Below are 18002 nucleotides of genomic sequence, written 5' to 3'. Positions count from 1 at the left end.
CGCCGGAAACACGTACACGGGCTGACGGTTCATGAAGCATAACAGGTTGCAAAAGTGTGCAAAAGTGCAACAAGTGGACATGACTGTCCGTCGATGTGGTTTGGCATTGTCTTGCTGAAATTAGCATGGAAAAGACGTTGCTTGGATGGCAGCATATGTTTCTCCAAAACCTGTATGTACCTTTCAGCATTGATGGTGCCTTCACAGATGTGTAAGTTACCCATGCCATTGGCACTAACACAGCCCCATACCATCACAGATGCTGGCTTTTGAAGTTTGCTTCCATAACAGTCCGGATGGTTCTTTTCCTCTTTGGCCCGGAGGACACGACGTCCACAATTACCAAAAACAATTTGAAATGTGGACTCGTCGGACCACAGAACACTTTTCCACTTTTCATCAATGACATCAATGTGTAAAGGATATCACCACATGGGCTCAGGAACACGTCAGAAAACCAATGTCAGTAAATACAGTTTGGCGCTACATCCGTAAGTGCAACTTGAAAGTCTACTATGCAAAGCAAAAGCCATTCATCAACAACACCCAGAAACGCCGCCGGCTTCTCTGGCCCGAGCTCATCTAAGACGGACTGATGCAAAGTGGAAAAGCGTTCTGTGGTCCGACGAGTCCACATTTCAAATTGTTTTTGGAAATTGTGGACGTCGTGTCCTCCGGGCCAAAGAGGAAAAGAACCATCCTGCCTGTCATAGATGCAAATTTCAAAAGCCAGCATCTGTGATGGTATGGGGCTGTGTTAGTGCCAATGGCATGGGTAACTTACACATCTGTGAAGGCACCATTAATACTGAAAGATACATACAGGTTTTGGGGAAACAAATGCTGCCATCCAAGCAACGGGTTTTTCCTGCTTATTTCAGCAAGACAATGCCAAACCACATTCTGCTGGTGGTTTCGTAGTAAAAGAGTGCGGGTACTGGACTGGCCTGCCTGCAGTCCAGACCTGTCTCCCATTGAAAATGTGCGGCGCATTATGAAGCGTAAAATATGACAACGGAGACCCCGGACTGTTGAACGGCTGAGCTATACATCAAGCAAGAATGGGAAAGAATTCCACCTACAAAGCTTCAACAATGAGTGTCCTCAGTTCCCAAACATTTATCGAATGCGGGTAGTAGTTCAACGGTGATGTCACACAGCGGTAAACGTGAGCCTGTCCCAGCTTATTTGGAACGTGTTGCAGCCATCAAATTCTAAGTTCATGATTATTTGCTCAAAACAATCAAGTTGATCAGTTTGAGCGTTCAATATCTTGTCTTTGTAGTGTATTGAATGAAACATGGGTGGAACATCATTTGCAAATCATTGTATTCCGTCCCGACTTCATTGGAATTGGGGCTGTACATTGCTCATGTACATTTTGGTGACAAAGACTGCAAGCTTCGGTATTTCATCCACAGGAACATTATAAATGATAAATATACAGTAGTTAAGTATTGTGGTAAAACAATACATGTCGGTATACATTATGAAATGGTTATATAGTGGTCTGCAACAAAAGCTAGAAACCATTGAGATGATAATGGTCAATTTATTTAGAGATGCGACAAGGGACATCCAAATGTAAAAAGAGGCAGTAAAATTACTTTGCACCTTTTCATTCAAATTGTTTTCACGAAAAAGTATTTCTTTTGTGAAAGATGACATAGATGCATAAAGGAAACACATTATGTAGTATATTTCTTTATTTGAAAAGGCAAACAAATGTAAATAAAAAAATACACATTTTAAGCTCATCATAGGAAACTGGAGAACTTGAGGTGCTGAGGTTGAATCCCTTGATCAAGCACAACCAAAACTAAGTCAGCACAATAAAACCTGATTTGGAATATATATATATATAGAGAGAGAGAGAGAGAGAGAGAGAGAGAAAGAGTAAGAGTTTATCCATTCATCGGACAAGTATACATTTGTCTGACTCCTTTTGTTGAATGCTAGCAGCATCACTAATGTCACTTTCGAACACACCAGTTGATTCGCAAACGCAGCGTGCTAAAAGTCAACATAATCATTCCAGCTCGGGGCGATGCAGTCTTACTACTACTACAGTGTATTTGTTTCTCTCCCTGTGCTGGTGTTGTTCTTCATCCCTGGCGACAGAATAGGATGTGTTTGTATTGCTGGCTAATAGTGGGCTCTGCCCCCACTGCGACAGCCGCACTCATACATCCATTTTTTTTTTTTTTTTATAGCTCTTGCCCTCATTCGGGTCACAGGTGAGCCGGAGTCGATCCCAGCTCGCTTTGAGCGAGAGGCGAGGTATATCCTGGACTGGTCGCCAGCCAATTACTTGACCAAAGTTACACGATAAAACGAATACTTTGCCCTCCAATAGAAATATTTGCATTGTTGAGGGAATATGCAGCAGGAATAAAGAACCATGGTTCACATTAGTTTTCCTTTCAAGTCCCCGTAAAGTGAAAATGTCACCAATTTGACACACAACAGACAAATGTTGCTAACAACCCTGAAATGTTTTTATGATTACAAAATTGGCCAAGTATATAAAACGGGGATTTAATGGGAAGGATTATGCGGGCTCCGCTGAGTGCGCCGAAAACATGCCCCGCTCAACTCTCAATCAAACACCAGTACCGCCGATACGACACGGACAAAACGTCTTCTTCCGAGGGCCGAATACAGAAAAATCCCAGGATTCAAGGGCCACTTTCTTGACCTTTAATTTATTCAACCTGGTAAGAACAATCTAGCAAGCAATTCTATATTGTTCTACATCACAGCTTTCTGTTAAAGAGTGATAAAGAACATTTGGGGATGGGCCTCCACTAGAATAGATCTGGACGGCATCGTGTTGAACTCCACATTCAGACCGAAAACATTTCACTTCAAGATGACATTTTTCAACATTATTAATAGGATGTTGATAAGGAGCAGAAAGTGGAGGAAAGTCTTTTTGCTTATCTCGTTGTAAATAGTTTCTTTGCAAATAGCCTAAATAGTCTTTTTTTAACTTACTGATACAATTACAATTGCAGCAAAAATGGTTTTTCCTGCGTAGACTGGAAGACGTCACGGTAATCCGCAAAGGTTGAATCAAGGCCGCTAGTTATTTATTGAGCTTTTTTCCCCCTCTCAATTAGTACCAGTCTGCACGTTTTCAGCCATTATCTTCAAATGTATCATTTAGAAACAAATCTTGGAATTCACTTGACACGGTCTAGTATAAAGGGTACAGTCATATTTCTTCAGATGATGTCACTCAATCGTGAGTAGAAGGCTCAATAACTACACACTCGCACGTACAGGTACATCTCAATAAATAGGGTCAAAACCTTGGTTTAGTTCGATTGGTCAATTCAAAAAGTGAAACTCAGAGATGCACTACACACAGAGTGAAATATTGATGTATAATTTGGATGATTATAGCTTACGGCAAACCAAAACCCAAAAGTCACCATCTCGAGAAACTTGAATATTGCGTAACAAACAATGACGAAACCATGAAAATGATTTTGAATGTAGAAATTAGGCAGGAATTTGCCCTCTGAAATCAAAAGGGCTTTTCTCCTACATTCGAATTGATTGAGCTGTACCTGCACACTGCAACAGCCAGTCATGGGCCACTAACGGGGAGAGGACATGGACAGATCAGTGACCCCAGAATTCAGCTCTCTCATCTCGTGGGCACAGTGGCGCTGCCCTCCCACCTTCACTCGCTCCATCTTACGGCCGCAACTCCGTCCCGTCTGGCTTGTTTTCGAGCAATGTGTCACTTGATTCTGATCGCGCGGTTTATGCAGATGAAGAAAAGCGAAATAAGGGCAAGACTTGTGACGGGACCTGTTGTGGTGAATGGGCTGCATTTATAAAGCACGTTTCTGCCTTCAAGATCCTCCGAGGGCTCTTCCGACGTCACCTCAAAAGGAGGATGTTGCCACTGAGACGTCGCAGTGGACTGGGTTTTGATCAGGAGTACAAAAGAGGGAGGGCCACACGAAAAGGAAGAGAGAATAAAGTCATATTTGTCCCCAAACGACTTTATTCACGCACCGTATTTTCACGACCGCAGGGCGCAGTCTCGGTTACGGGGTCTATTTCTGTATTGAACATACATAAGGCGCACGCTAGCATGCATGCATGCATGCACGCTAAAACAATGTGTTTAAAACTGAGTTGGGTTGTACTTTATTGAAGTATTTAACAATGTACTTATGTAGTTATTTTCGGATCAATCCTCATCCACAAACATTGTCAGAGTCAGTCTCGTTGCCGGGGGGCAGTTCAGCAATGATGCCGGCTTTTCGCGAAAGCTCGGACAACAGTCAAAGCGGATACCTTAGCCCGGCCGAGCGGAGCGCTCATCAAAGTCACACATGAGGCGCGCCGCCGTCCGTTTTGGAGAAAATTGAAGACTTTTAAGTGCGCCTTATGGTCGTGAAAATACGGTCGTCTTTTTTTTCCAGTGTCGCCTGATAAACACTCCTTCATACATAAGGTGAGGCAATAGAAAATCCCTACGTAATTGAAATGATACAATTGCTACGCAGATGACATCCAAACCCAGTTAACCTCAGACAACAGCTGATATACCCTTTACTCACCACCCATAAGTGTTGACCTTTGTCAAACCTCATCATTTTCATTTCCGTCTTCTAGTTCTAGCTTCTTCTCATCCTTTGTAGATTAGCGTGGCTAGATGTATAGGACCCTAATGTATTGCCCAGCAGGCTACTTTTAGTACAACAGCACGTGCAGCGTACGGCACGTTTGAAGTACAGGTGTGACAATTAGGATTAATCAACAACTAATCGATTATCAAATTAATCAAGACCAATTTTCAGAATCAATTCATCCTTTAGAGACTTTTTTTTAACTTAAACTTGTCCAAATCCATACCCGAAGACTGATTATCTTTGTGTTAAATCAAAATCAAACCTTTAGTTTTAAATTTGGAAAATGATCAACATTTTGTCCGTTTTCTGATGTGTTACGGACAAAACCAGTAACTGAATACCAATCCGTTTCTTCGTGCATTTTCTACACTGTCAATTTGAAATTATTTCAAAGGGATGGAAATTTCAAAAATGTTTTTATAAAAAAAAAAAAACAATCCGATTCATCGATTAATCGAATTTTTTTTTTTTTTTTTACAGATGAATCTATTATTAAAATAACTCCGAGCTGCAGCCCTAGTTTGAAGCGTCACAAAGTGGAGCGGTCAGTCAGTGGAGTTATTACTCAGTCATGTAAAGATAATTATTTTCTACAATAGTTGATGTATGAATTTTGTAGCTCAAATATTGCATTATTTGTTGTTCCAATATACATATATATATAGAGAGAGAGAGAGAGAGAGAGAAATACAGTACCGTGAAAAAGTATTGGCCCCCTTCTCAAATTCTTGTATTTATGCAGTTTCTCCACTTTGTTTAATATCACCGAACAAATGTAAATATCAGACAAGTATAACCCAAGTGACCTTAAAATGCTGTTTTTAAACGGTAATTTCATTTATTTAGGAAAAATAACTATTCAAAGTTACCTGGCCCTGTAATTACCCCCCGTGGCTAATCACAATTTTGGGTTAATTTTCAGCGATCACACCTGAGCCTGATGACCTCCAGACCCGGTCAGTCAAGAAACCACTGAATCTGTCCTGACAAAATCAAGTCAGACAAAAGATCGCAAAAAGCTGCAGCAAAATAACCCGATCCAAAGAAATTCCAGAATATTGACATATATCAGTCTGGAAAGCGTTCCAAAGCCATTTGTAAAGCTTTAGGATTCCAGCGAACTCAGGACAACTACAAAAGAATTGCAGGGCTCCCTTGCCTCACTCAAAGTTAAGTATTGTGTTCGTGACAACAATATGGAAGAGCCTGGGCAAAAATGGCATCCGTGGCAGAAAACCACTGCTGAGCAAAAAGAACAAAGTCACGTCTTACTTTTGCAAAAAAAAAAAAACATCTGAATGATTTCATGATTAATAAAGTCGAGCTTTTTGGAAGGTGTGTGCCTTGTTACAGCTAGCGTAAATGTAGCACGGCATTTCAGAAAAAGAATATCAACAGTCATGTCAACAGTCAAACATGGTGGCGCTAGAGTGATGGTTTTAGGCTACTTTGCTCCTTTAGGACCTGGACAACTTGCTGTGATTGATGGAACCATGAATTCTGGTCTTGAACACAACAACTCTGTCAGAGAATGTTCAGCCGTCAGTTTGTGACCTCAAACTGAAACACACTTTGGTTCTGCAGCAGGATAACGATCCGGAACACACCAGCGGGTCAACCGAAATGAAGGTTTTGGAGTGGCCACACTTGAATCCGATTGAAATGCAGCGGCGTGACCTTAAAAAGGCCGTTCATGCTCAAATTCAAACAATTCTGTGGGCCAAAGTAGCTCCACAGAGATGTGAAAGACTCATGGCCAGTGAACGAAAACGCTTGATTTCAGTGGTTGCCGCTGCTGAGGATGGCCCAACCAGTTCTTAGGGTTTACTTTTTCAAATAGAGCCAGGTCATTCTTTGACATCTTTTTCCCTCACCATTTAAAAACAACATTTGAAGTTCACTTGGGTTCAATGTATCTGACATTTACATTTGTTTGATGATCTTAAACATTCAGGTGGGGAAAACATGCAAAAACCTGCCAATACTTTTTCACTGCACTGCAGCTGTCTGTATAAATGGTGGGAGAGGACGCCTGTGTTGGCATCATTTGTTTCCGTTTCATTTTATGATGATCGAGAAGCTTTCAAACTCACTCTGCATATTCACAAGCACCACGCTGTAAGAAATATGTGCACGGTCCCATAAATATAGCCTCTTATCTCGCGATTTCTAAAACGCTTTGTTTGTTTAAGTTGACGTACGACTCGGGGACGCGATACCTTGAAAAGGCTAAAAGAACATTTGGCCCGGACAGTTAGTGGAGGGAAAGGAGAGCAGACATCAGTGGTAAAAGACTCGATAGCAGACGTAAGCGCTGAGCACCAGCGCCGTGCACAGGCACACGTTGGCGAGGAAGGGAGACCAATTGTCAGGCTCCGCAGAGGTTTCCACAAACTGCTGAATGGCGTCCGCCGCTCGACGCTGCTCCGTGTCGTGCTGCAGCTGGCTCGGACCTTGGACTCCCACGTGATCATCGAGCTGAGTGCTGTCATCAGGAGGCGGCTGGGAGGCAACCGTGGTTCTTCTTCGCAGCTGTGAGTCTTGAGAGGACCTGCATGAGATTAGATGAGTTTCTATCTTCTTAGTGGCCACTTGAGAACGACAATGTTGGATTTTTAAAGTGATTTTGACCCTCTGCGTTACATAACAATTGGTAGCGGAGCTGATCTCTTCTACCAGACATTTTTAGAAGCGTCAGGGTGACAAAAAAGAACTTGATTTTAAAAGTCAATAAATGAGATTAAAGTTACTTTGTGAGTGACATTCAGCAGCTGCCTAAGGCCCATTATCCAAGAGACTGGTGCCTACATCAGTGGAGACAATAGCACATGAGCCGACTTACGGATATTCTTTGCTACACAGAAAATGACATGGCTACTGTTGTATAAGAATGTGTGTGTAATTTACCTGTCTTGTCTGGTTGTATTTGTGGTGCTGGTTTATTTTCTTTTTGTTTCACTCTGAGACTGCAGCGTGTGCTTGAGGTAGTCAGTCACCTTCCGCTCATTTCCATTGTGTTACTAAACGGGGGAATCTGCGCTCCCTTTCCTTTTTCCCCCCACAAACGGGAGTTTTGATTTTTGGGGGGCTAGATTAGGGGATGTCATCTATCTTTGCCAACTGGGCCTGTGAAGCCCCCCCTTTGAGAGCCTCTTTTGTGATTCAGGTCCATACAAATAAACTTGACTTACTGTGGGGGTTAGTTGCGACAGTGACTCTCTGTCGATTGCGCAAAGTATTCTGAAGTGCCTCGACTCTTCTTAGGAGGCTCATCCTCGCCACAGTAGTAACGCACAGATGACTAGGATAAATAACTTTTGTCTTATCAGTTTGGAAATAGTAACACAGATGACTTGTTACCGAAAGAAGTAGACATATTATTCGAGTCACTAAGTAACGCGTTACTGGCATCATTGGAAAGGGGCTACTATGTTCACAGACCTGTGAGCAGGTCTGCAGGCATTTTGTTAAGTTCCTTAAAAAAAGAACTAAAAACTCCTAAAACTTTCCTCCTGACTCACGTTACAACGCGTGATCCTACCCGCTTCCTGTTTACAGTATCAATGACGTTGTTTCGGGCATTTCTAAGCAACCGATATACTAAATATTGAGTTTGGCTTGATAGAAATGGGATGTTTACCGTTGCCCAGTCCCCCCCAAGAACAATTCCTATTATCAGTCACTTCGATTCAAGCAGAATGATTACCCCAGACTGTGGATTTCAACTGGCCGGACAATCTCCTCATTCTTGGGAAAAAACACTGGCTCAACTTTGCCATTTTGAGGGTCTCTTGGAGGGGGGAGGGGAGGCGGAGGGGTGAATTCAGGGGGATCATCTTCCCCATTGGAGAACTCCCTCCATGATTCCTAGTAGGAGACACAAAATACAAGTGAATATTTGCAATACTCACCAAATGAAGATGCCTGCGTGTTCCTCCAAAACGCTGTAAAAGCACTTGCCTGCAGTGACAAATCTCCCTGAAGGTATTTAGCACCTTCAATAACAGCAAGGTAGGAGAAGCGAAGTTGATCTGCAGTCTGAATCAAACCCATGCGATGACGTCGCATCTCCAGTAGAACGTCACGGATACGCACTGACGACGGGTCCTTGCGGAGAGACATCTACGGGGAAAAAACATAATTAAGTCACAAAATTCAAAGTAACTACTAATAGAAGAGAAATTATTCATAATACAGTAGTTCCTTGACATAAAAGTTTGGAAGGGCCATTTTGTCTCGCCAAAAAAGCAGTGTTTCTTTATGAAGGAAAATGACACGCTATCATATTGTACGTTATAAATACAGAGTAATAACAATCGAGTAGAACGTCAATAATTAATAATGAGTATGTGAATCACGATTTCATGCTTCAAGTCAATACTTTGTGCTGGTGCTTCTGGTGTACCGCGTTGGCCACTGGGGGGCAGCGTAATACAGTCCTACGGACAAACGAAGAAGAGTGACTACGCTCAGCGACTCGGTAAGGCACGATAACGGTCGCTTTTCACAGAGGAGAAAGAACACGCCTGTGAATATTGTCTGTCTACATGTGTTGCTCAACTGTTTGTTTTTAAATAAGTGTCACTTCAAGGGTTAAAACACCGCGACTATAGACGCTAATCATAACTCCGTCTACGGGATTTTCTATGATGTGTTAGCATGAATCTAGCGGGGGCCAAGTTGTTGTAATTCTCTTTGTTTTATGCTTCGTTTCACTGGGAGTGCCACTAAACAGATTGAAGACTCTTTTTTGCGAAGAATTCTTCACTCGCTGATAAAGCGCTTCTCATCCTGGAGTGAGTTGACTTTGCTGCCACCTTACAGCACTCTGATCTCAAATGGTCACTTGCAAGTCAAGGCAAGAAAATATTGGCCAAAAGATGGCTTTCATCTCGAATGGCTGCTCAGTCGGCTCGGCTCGCTCATATGTTACTGCGCCGCTGTACTTCTTTCAAATCCAATGAAGGTTTTGCGTTGTTCAGTTAAAACACGAATGTCTGGATTTGTATTAGCTCTGTACAAACCAGTAAAAGGCAGGTGTCCACCAGGCAAAAGGTTCCAGAGCGTCCGATGCCAGCACTGCAGTGCACCACCACTGGCCCCGGGTTGGAATTCATACAACCCGCCTCCCGCACTTTGAACAAGAAATTAAGGAAGGAAGCTGGAGACTCTGGCACACCAAAGTCAGGCCAGGTGGTGTAGTGAAAATGTAAAATTTCACGTGTCTCTAGTGTCTGCAGAGGGGAAATGTCACATAAAGTTTGTCAAATAAATCCATTTCAATAAATGGACAAACATCCCACTTCCAATAACATCTGGTCGCGCAGAACTTACAGAAAGATTTGCCAGCTCGAGATGACGGACCGTGTAATAGGATTTGATGTCTTCGGAAACAAAGGTGAGCTTGAAGTTGGTATCCTCAAAGACGGCATCCCTCTCTTCTCTGTGCGGCCAATACTGCGCACACTTGACCTACGATCGACCATGGGTCAAATGACTTTTGGGGGAAAAAATCGGGAGTGAGGAAGGAACAGAAGTAATGGAAGCTGCTGCTTACAGATCCTTTCTCAATCACTCTGTTCAGCATCACCACACCGTAGCTCTGCTGCTCCCACACCATCTCCCAGAAGTGGCCACACGTGTTGGGTAAAGGTCCCTAAAACAAGAGTGACAGAGTTAGAGCACAGCCTTTCCCAAACTTTTGAAGCACCCCCTTCAACATCTTCACCTTCAAGAGTTCCTGCAGACGCACTAAAAAAAAGGTTGGGCGTCATGTGTCATCATGCAAACATGTTCCAAACCCGTAACAAAAGAATCAAATGAGGGGAACTTTTGGAACTGGGTTTGTGTAAATTCAAATGAAAGAGAGGCTTTATAATGAATCGCAACAGTATTAGAATGAAAAACAAATCCATCCACCCATTTTCTGTAACACTTCTCCATTTGACAAGAGTTAGCTGTGATTTTTCAAGACCTAGAAATGCACATCTAAAAAAAGTCCAATTCGCGGAGGGTAGGGCTGTATTGAAATAAGTATATCAATAATTTGCAAAGTGTGGTACAAGTACCACTTGTTGGCTAGTAGTATGCGAACGAATCACTGAATTCAATAAAACTCACAACATTTAAAACATTCAATTGAAATAAACAGAATGAAGCATGTAGCGATGCATGAAACCTGTTTGAATATTTTTGATGTACATTTTTTTGTTGTTGTACTTTTCAGTACAGTACATTTTTAGAAGTACAGTTCAGTTGTATTTAACTGTTAAGTCCATTTACAATATATATATATATATATATATTCAAGTACAGTTTTCATTCAATTTTCATGTGAAATTAATCTTTTAAGTAGTATATTGTATTTTCCTCGAATTAAGCACAGTGGTAATGTTCACAACAATAATATACATTTCAGGAATAAAACCTATTTGTTGTTTTTGATGAACACTTGGCCCTATTACATTACTGTACTTTCATTTTAGGTGGTACATGGTGTAAAATGTTTGACAACCACTGCTTTAAGAAATCTTTGTCGCCTTTGAAATGCCAGAACCCCAACACGTCCAACTCGTAAAGTTTGTGCCTCCGATCCAAATACAGCCATATGAGGTCACAGCGCTATCAAACTTTAAATTCACTATCATCACCATCATCATATTAAGGTTATTTAAAAAAACGGAAGCCTAGAATGAAGCAATGTCTTCAGCAAGCCTCCTCCAACTGCAAGTCATGGTCATTTGACCAGAGTGAGCAAAACTGTGGCTAGCGCAAATGCTAAGGCTAAACAAGGTGGATTTGGATGGTACTACAAAAACAAAAATGAAAGACCTTCCAGGCTCATTTATGTCAGCATTATGGGAGCATTTGGGATAGCCGCTCGAGAACAGATGAAAATTGTGCAGACGCCAAGAGCCAGACTATTTGCCGTAAGTGCTTCACCCAAAATTGGGAAGTTGCCAAATCACGTCCAACGTGTGAAATATATTTACGTCGGGCACAAAATAAAACACAGTCAGTCTCCTTTAACAAACGTATAAACAAATTGTGTGTGTGGTATACATATCATATTATAAATATAAGTAACATATCCATCCATTTTCTTTACCGCTTATTTTCACTAGGGTCGCAGGTGTGCTGGAGCCTATCCCAGCTATCTTAGGGTGTACCTCGCCTCGCGCCCGGAACTGGTCGCCAGCCAATCGCAAGGCACACATAAACAACCATTCATCCTCACATTCACACCTACGGGCAATTTAGAGTCTTCAATCAAGTTTTTGGGATGTGGGAGGAAAGCGGAGTAGCCGGAGAAAACCCACGCAGGCACGGACGGGGAGAACATGCAAACTCCACACAGGCGGGGGGCCGGGGAGAACTGTGAAGCGGATGTGCTAACCAGTCGTTCGCCGTGCCGCCATAAGTAACATATTCATGTTTAATTTATAGTAACAGTACATTATATTAATTTATTGATACAAATATTGCATTATTATATTAACGTATACAAAAACAAAAATCTAACCTTGTATGGAACCATGGGTCAGAAGTAATTTTGGGATTATTGATACAGCTATAAAGGATGGTAGCAAAACTCGGTCTTTGCAAAGACACTAATTAAAAAAAAAAATCAAAGAGGGCTTGAATTACTTACATCTAGTAAGTACATTTGTCTTCTTCCATTATATACAAACAGTTAGTAGCATAAAGATGCAGGATTATTCCAGAAAGATGTTTACCTGAGTAAGGATATAGTTCCTCTGCGCCTCTTCAACTGTTATTAGGCTGGCATTAATGTAGTCGTTGGCACTCTGTTGCAGGCATATTCTACTGTGGTCAACTGGGGAGAAAAAGACTGATAAACCCAGGGCTCGACAATGAATCACATTTGAATCGTCATCACAATTTTGGCTGCCACGATCGAGAGGCGGGTCCGTCGGGAAGTCAAATCTCAAATTCGGTGTAGTTTTGGTCCTGGCCGTGGAACAGCGGACCAGCTCTACACCCTCGGTAGGGTCCTCGAGGGTACATGGGAGTTCATGTGTTTTGTGGACTTGGAGAAGGCGTTCGACCGTGTCCCTCGGGGGGTCCTGTGGGGGAGCTTCGGGAGTATGGGGTACCGAACCCACTGATACGGGGTGTTTGGTCCCCGTACGACCGGTGTCAGAGTTTGGTCCGCATTGCAGGCAGTAAGCCGGACTCCTTTCCAGTGAGGCTTGGACTCCGCCAAGGCTGCCGTTTGTCACCGATTCTGTTCGCAACTTTTATGGACGTAATTTCTAGGTGCGGCCGAGGGCTTAGAGGGGGTCCGGTTTGGTGGCCTCAGTATTGCATCTCTACTTTTTGCAGATGATGTGGTTCTGCTGGCTTCATTAAGCCATGACCTCCAACTCTCACTGGAGTGGTTCGCAGCACAGTGTGAAGATGCTGGGATTCAAATCAGCAAATCTGAGACACGAGCTCCTGCCCCAAGTGGAGGAGTTCAAGTATCTTAGGGTCTGGGGTTCACGAGTGAGGGAAGAATGGAACGGGAGACCGGCAGGTGGATCGGCGCAGCATCTGCAGCGGTCCGTTATGGTAAACAAGGAGCTAAGCCAAAAGACAAAACTCTCAACGTACCGGTCGATCTACGTTCCTACCCTCACCTATGGTCACGAGCTGTGGGATAGAGAAGGAAGGAAATCCCAACTACTGAGTTCTTTGCAGTTTGCGACCGTGTATGACTGACCAGTTGTCCAGCAGAACAACGAAGACGTACCATCCTTGACAATTCATTATATTGATGACGGAGATTTGAAAAGAAATGAAAAGTCGGTGCTTGCAGCCTAATATTATATTGCCTTCTATACATTAACTACATTTGCTTCCATTAAGCTGCAATAAATGATTGCACTTTGTAATAGCACCTTTATTCAGTTGGCCCTTGCTCTAAAGTAGAGGGTTTTTTGGGGGGTACATTTATTTTTTTTAATTACCATCTATCATATATTCTTATTTAAAGATTCATTCTGAACTGAAAACTGTTACATATTGTTTGTAGTGGTGCAATAAAAATAATGACCCAACATGAGGAATAATCCCGATTAAAACACTGATCAAAGTAATCGTGATTATTTTGGCCATAATTGTGCAGCCCTAGAGAAAAGCTTTAATAGTTGTTTCAAACTCAAATCAGTACATAATGCACTACTGTAACAACTTCAGTAGATGGCAAATACTGATGAATAATGGACATTCAGAGCAAGTGTGCACTGCAATGTGATGAAATACAGTCCCCTCCAAAAGTATTGGAACGGCAAGGTCAATTCTTTTGGTTTTTTATACTGAATACATTTGGGTTTCAGAGAAAAAGAGACAAAATTCCAGAATTCCAGCTTTCATTTCATGGTATTAACATCTTGATGTGTTCCTCAACTCAGGACAGAACACCTTTTGTTTGAAGCCACCCACTTTTTAAGTGAGCAAAAGAATTGGAACAGACACTATTAAATGAACTTAAAGTGATGTTTATTTAGTGGCATAACCCCATACTTGGAGTAAGTGCATCAAGCCTGCGACGCATTGACTTCAACAGACTGTTCCATTCTTCATTTGAAATGCTTTTCCAGGCCTTTACTGCAGCCTCTTTCAGTTCTTGTTTGTTTCTGGGGGTTTCTCCCTTCAGTCTGCTCTTCAGGAGGTCAAATGCAAGCTCTATAGGGTTAAGGTCCGGTGATTGACTTGACCAGTCTAAGACCTTCCACTTTTTCCCCCTGATGAAGTCCTTAGTGGTGTTGGCAGTGTGTTTCGGGTCATTGTCTTGTTGCGTGTTGAAGCGTCTCTCGATTAATTAATCTCAGTATTTTTCTGACTCACTTAATTGGTCTGAAAAGATCGCAGTATTTTTTTTTTTACTACAAATAATCTAGAATTATTCATCCAGATATGCCTGTGACATGCAGAACAAATAAATGCTCTTCCACTAAGTGGCAGAAAGTACAATTAACCCGTGCATCCGCCTGTTGCCATTCATACAACAAAATAGTATCTTTGTGTTCAACTATTGCGTTGAATAGTTGGACATTCATGTGAAAAGAAGGTCAAATTAATTTCCTTGTGAAATATTTCATCCTGAAATTTCACCAGAAAACCCAATAACCCTAACTTTTTGTGAGAAGTAACACATTGCCACAGTTCAATTGGCCTGGGCACCACCGGGAGGCTACTTACATGGGCTAACATCCCGATAGCGGTTGCGACTCTTGTTTTCTGGTAGTTTGGCCAACTTGCAGGGCAGTTCACACGACTGCTGACGAATCTCCTGGAAGACAAGGGAACCTTGACCTTGACATGCTGGTCACAATGGTCTCTCTGAGATGCTTTTAGTCACTGTTACCTACATGTTATGCCATAGATACATACAGTATCATGAGGTGTGGCTCATACGTGCCAATAGTGTACACATGTACAGTACTCGGTACGAGTACGAATGCTCCGATACTACGCATGGATACTTTAAGGACATGGATGACAAATCTTTTAGGCGATTGCAAATTATGCTTAGCAAAATGGACAAATTCCTTCGCTCAGGCCGCCGCCACCCGGCAAGCAAGGAGGTTTGTAAGCCCCATCACCTGCTCCCAAAGGCTCCGCTCCAGTTAAGGCAACCGAGCTCCCGCCACACAATGAATCAAATGTTTAAAAAAACAATCGAATAAAACAATGATGTGCCCAATGGTGTAGTGTGTGTATGCAAGTTCCTGCGTTGGGAAAGCACCTTGAATCTGCCTGTGCTGCTTGAAGAAAGCGGGTGATGCATGTTATTCTGCCCTCCCTGAGCAGGCTCTAAAGAGGACATATTTTGCCAAACCAACTTTTTCTCGTATTTGGGATGTAATATTGGCACGGCGCTCGACTGGTTAGCACATCTGCCTCACAGTTCTGAGGACCAGGGTTCAAATCCCGACCCCGCCTGTGTGGAGTTTACGTGTTCTCCCTGTGCCTGCCTAAATTGCCCGTAGGTGTGAATGGTTGGTTGTTTATATGTGCCCTGCAATTCGCTGGCGACCACTTCAGGATGTACCCTGCCTCTCGCCCGAAGATAGCTGGGATAGGCTCCAGCACGCCCGCGACCCTTGTGAGGATAAAGCAGTACATACAATGGATGGATACTGTCTCTACGGTGCCTCAGTAAACATCAAATATGAATTCAAATCGTCCACGCATTCCTAAGGTCTAGATGTTTTTCTGAAATCAGGTCTTTCGAATTTCTTGAGCTTATCAATGTCTTAACTCCGCCTTCCCTTTCCACTCCCGAGCCAGTGCTGTCAACATAACAAACGTGCTCTCACAAGGGTTTTCTACACGGAGGCAACCAAAAGGGGGTGGTCTTAGCCAAATATGGACAAAGCGGATACAAAACTGGGTCAAACAGAAGTAGCTGTCAGTGGGGCCTTTTCTGGAAAAACCAAGGTGTTTTTTTAAATGAAATTGACACCGTTATACTAAGTTCATGTTAGAGAGTCACTCTATGCAGGTCTAATTAGCCAAAATACAGGACTTTTAAGCTGTTTAGTGACACCCCAGTTGGAGTTTACTGTAAAACTAAACCCACCCATCCATCCATTTTCTGTACCGCTTATCCTCACTATGGTCGCAGGCATGCTGGAGTCTATCCCAGCTATCTTCGGGCGAGAGGCAGGGTAAACCCTTAACTGGTCGCCAGCCAATCGCAGGGCACATATAAACAAACAACCGTTCACACCTACAGGCAATTTTAGGGATGTGGAAGGAAACCGGAGTACCCGGAGAAAACCCATGCAGGTTGTATATTTAAATACAAGACGTACTGTAGTTCATTTTATAAACATTGCCATCTTAATGCTAGCACTCAATTGAAAACCTTTGATGGGCTGAAAAAATAGCATTCAAAGTAACGGGTGGGATTTACCTTCAAATAACAAATATTCGGACACGGAGGCTGTAGTAACACATACAGCCAGGTAATATAAAAATACTCACAGGCAAGTATTCTTCCCAATCTGGAGCAAAAACGAATTATATTAATGAAGTTCAATTGCGACTTTCTCCAACTCGTTTTAATCTTAATGTAAGTGTATGTCCATGTCTCCACCACACTGCCCCTAAGAGGCTAAGGTGCAACATGCAGGAACAGCAGGTGTTTATTTTTATTTACTGTTTTTTCATTCCCTTTATTTTAATGTAGTATTATTATTTTACCTGTTACTCATTTATTTTCTGATTGTTCTTTTAAATTATATTTAAAGTTCAGTAATTGTAGTTGAATAATACCAAGTTTTGAAAGCAATGAATCACCATGTTCATAAATCGTGATTTCAATATCAATCTTATAATATATATCATTTTATATTATCATGATTCTTTTTTTTCCCCATAATCCCTTGTGTGATTAAGTATCACTACGGTTACCTTGCCATAGTTTTATTTTATAACTTATGTATCCTCAAGTCGCAGTCTTGTATTTCTTTTTACTCACTTTATTTTGTAGTTAACACGCAGAAGTAACACGGCATCCGTATTCCTACTTGTTTATATCCACCAGACTATGTTGTTCTTCGTCTCTAACACAGTGCCCCCTGCTGTTGAGACTGACGGCACGTTTACATTTTTATTGAAACGTGTTCACTGTTCAAGCAAAGTTCGCGTTTTTCAACAATATTCAATTCAAATAAAACACTTTCATCGCAATTGCAAGACGTAATCGGTCTGTCAAGGCGGTACTCGGTTTCTAAGTACTTGTACTGGTGGTACTCAGTCTAGGAAAAATACATTTTAAAAAATGCGATAAAATAGTGGAACGACTCAAAAGTGGATTATTCGCCGAAAGAGAAGCCGTGGTTAACTTCTACCATATATAAAAAAGGAGGTACATAATTATGTAAAATATAAAGTGCATAGTGACTTCCCGAACACCGTGAAGCACACGAAACCTAATAGGGACATCACTTCCTACACATCCATTATAATTGGTCCTATAAGTGACATTTTGAGACCGAAAAACTCCTTTTTACCCACCTGGTAAATGGCGCTCCAAATCCTGTTGTCATCGATTTCCCGAAACTCGGCTTCCATTGCTGACAGTCCAGCTGTCGCTCGTTCCTTCCCCCGCCGTGAACTACCTCACCTCGCTTTGATCGAGATGTTTTTTGGCCCCTAAAAGTATCCCAAAATTTCGGACAAAGAACGCCGCCGCTGTGGATTAGTTCTCAGCCGAGCAGCATTTATGACTTCGATTACAAAACGGCCTGCTGCTGCTGCCGCTGTTAGCGGAAATGAGCCGCAGGCAGGCAGGCGCCTCCTACGCGGTGTAGCTACCAGCTAGCTGCCGTT

The 18002-nt window shown here is 42.3% G+C and overlaps 1 protein-coding gene across 2 annotated transcripts; it reads right to left on the bottom strand.

Moving 5' to 3' along the window:
* Nucleotides 1-1532: 1532 nt before the first annotated feature.
* ptpn1 (protein tyrosine phosphatase non-receptor type 1) lies at nucleotides 1533-17828 on the bottom strand. 2 transcript variants are annotated; one of them, XM_061772838.1, is made up of 9 exons: nucleotides 17688-17828; nucleotides 14862-14952; nucleotides 12392-12492; nucleotides 10213-10311; nucleotides 9990-10127; nucleotides 9680-9889; nucleotides 8616-8777; nucleotides 8362-8522; nucleotides 1533-7206 (listed from the first exon to the last, which is right to left on the bottom strand). In XM_061772838.1, the coding sequence occupies exons 1-9, from the start codon at nucleotides 17742-17744 to the stop codon at nucleotides 6936-6938; spliced, it is 1290 nt and encodes a 429-aa protein (XP_061628822.1). In that variant the 5' UTR covers nucleotides 17745-17828; the 3' UTR covers nucleotides 1533-6935. The 2 variants fall into 2 exon arrangements, with proteins under 2 accessions (XP_061628822.1, XP_061628830.1); XM_061772846.1 differs by lacking the exon at nucleotides 12392-12492 and having other exon boundaries at nucleotides 17688-17822.
* Nucleotides 17829-18002: the final 174 nt, after the last annotated feature.

This window comes from Phyllopteryx taeniolatus, chromosome 1, assembly GCF_024500385.1.
Source record: "Phyllopteryx taeniolatus isolate TA_2022b chromosome 1, UOR_Ptae_1.2, whole genome shotgun sequence".
Classification (NCBI taxonomy): domain Eukaryota; kingdom Metazoa; phylum Chordata; class Actinopteri; order Syngnathiformes; family Syngnathidae; genus Phyllopteryx; species Phyllopteryx taeniolatus.
The sequence above is the reverse complement of the archived record's forward strand: the minus strand, read 5'-3'. Positions and strand labels throughout refer to the sequence as shown.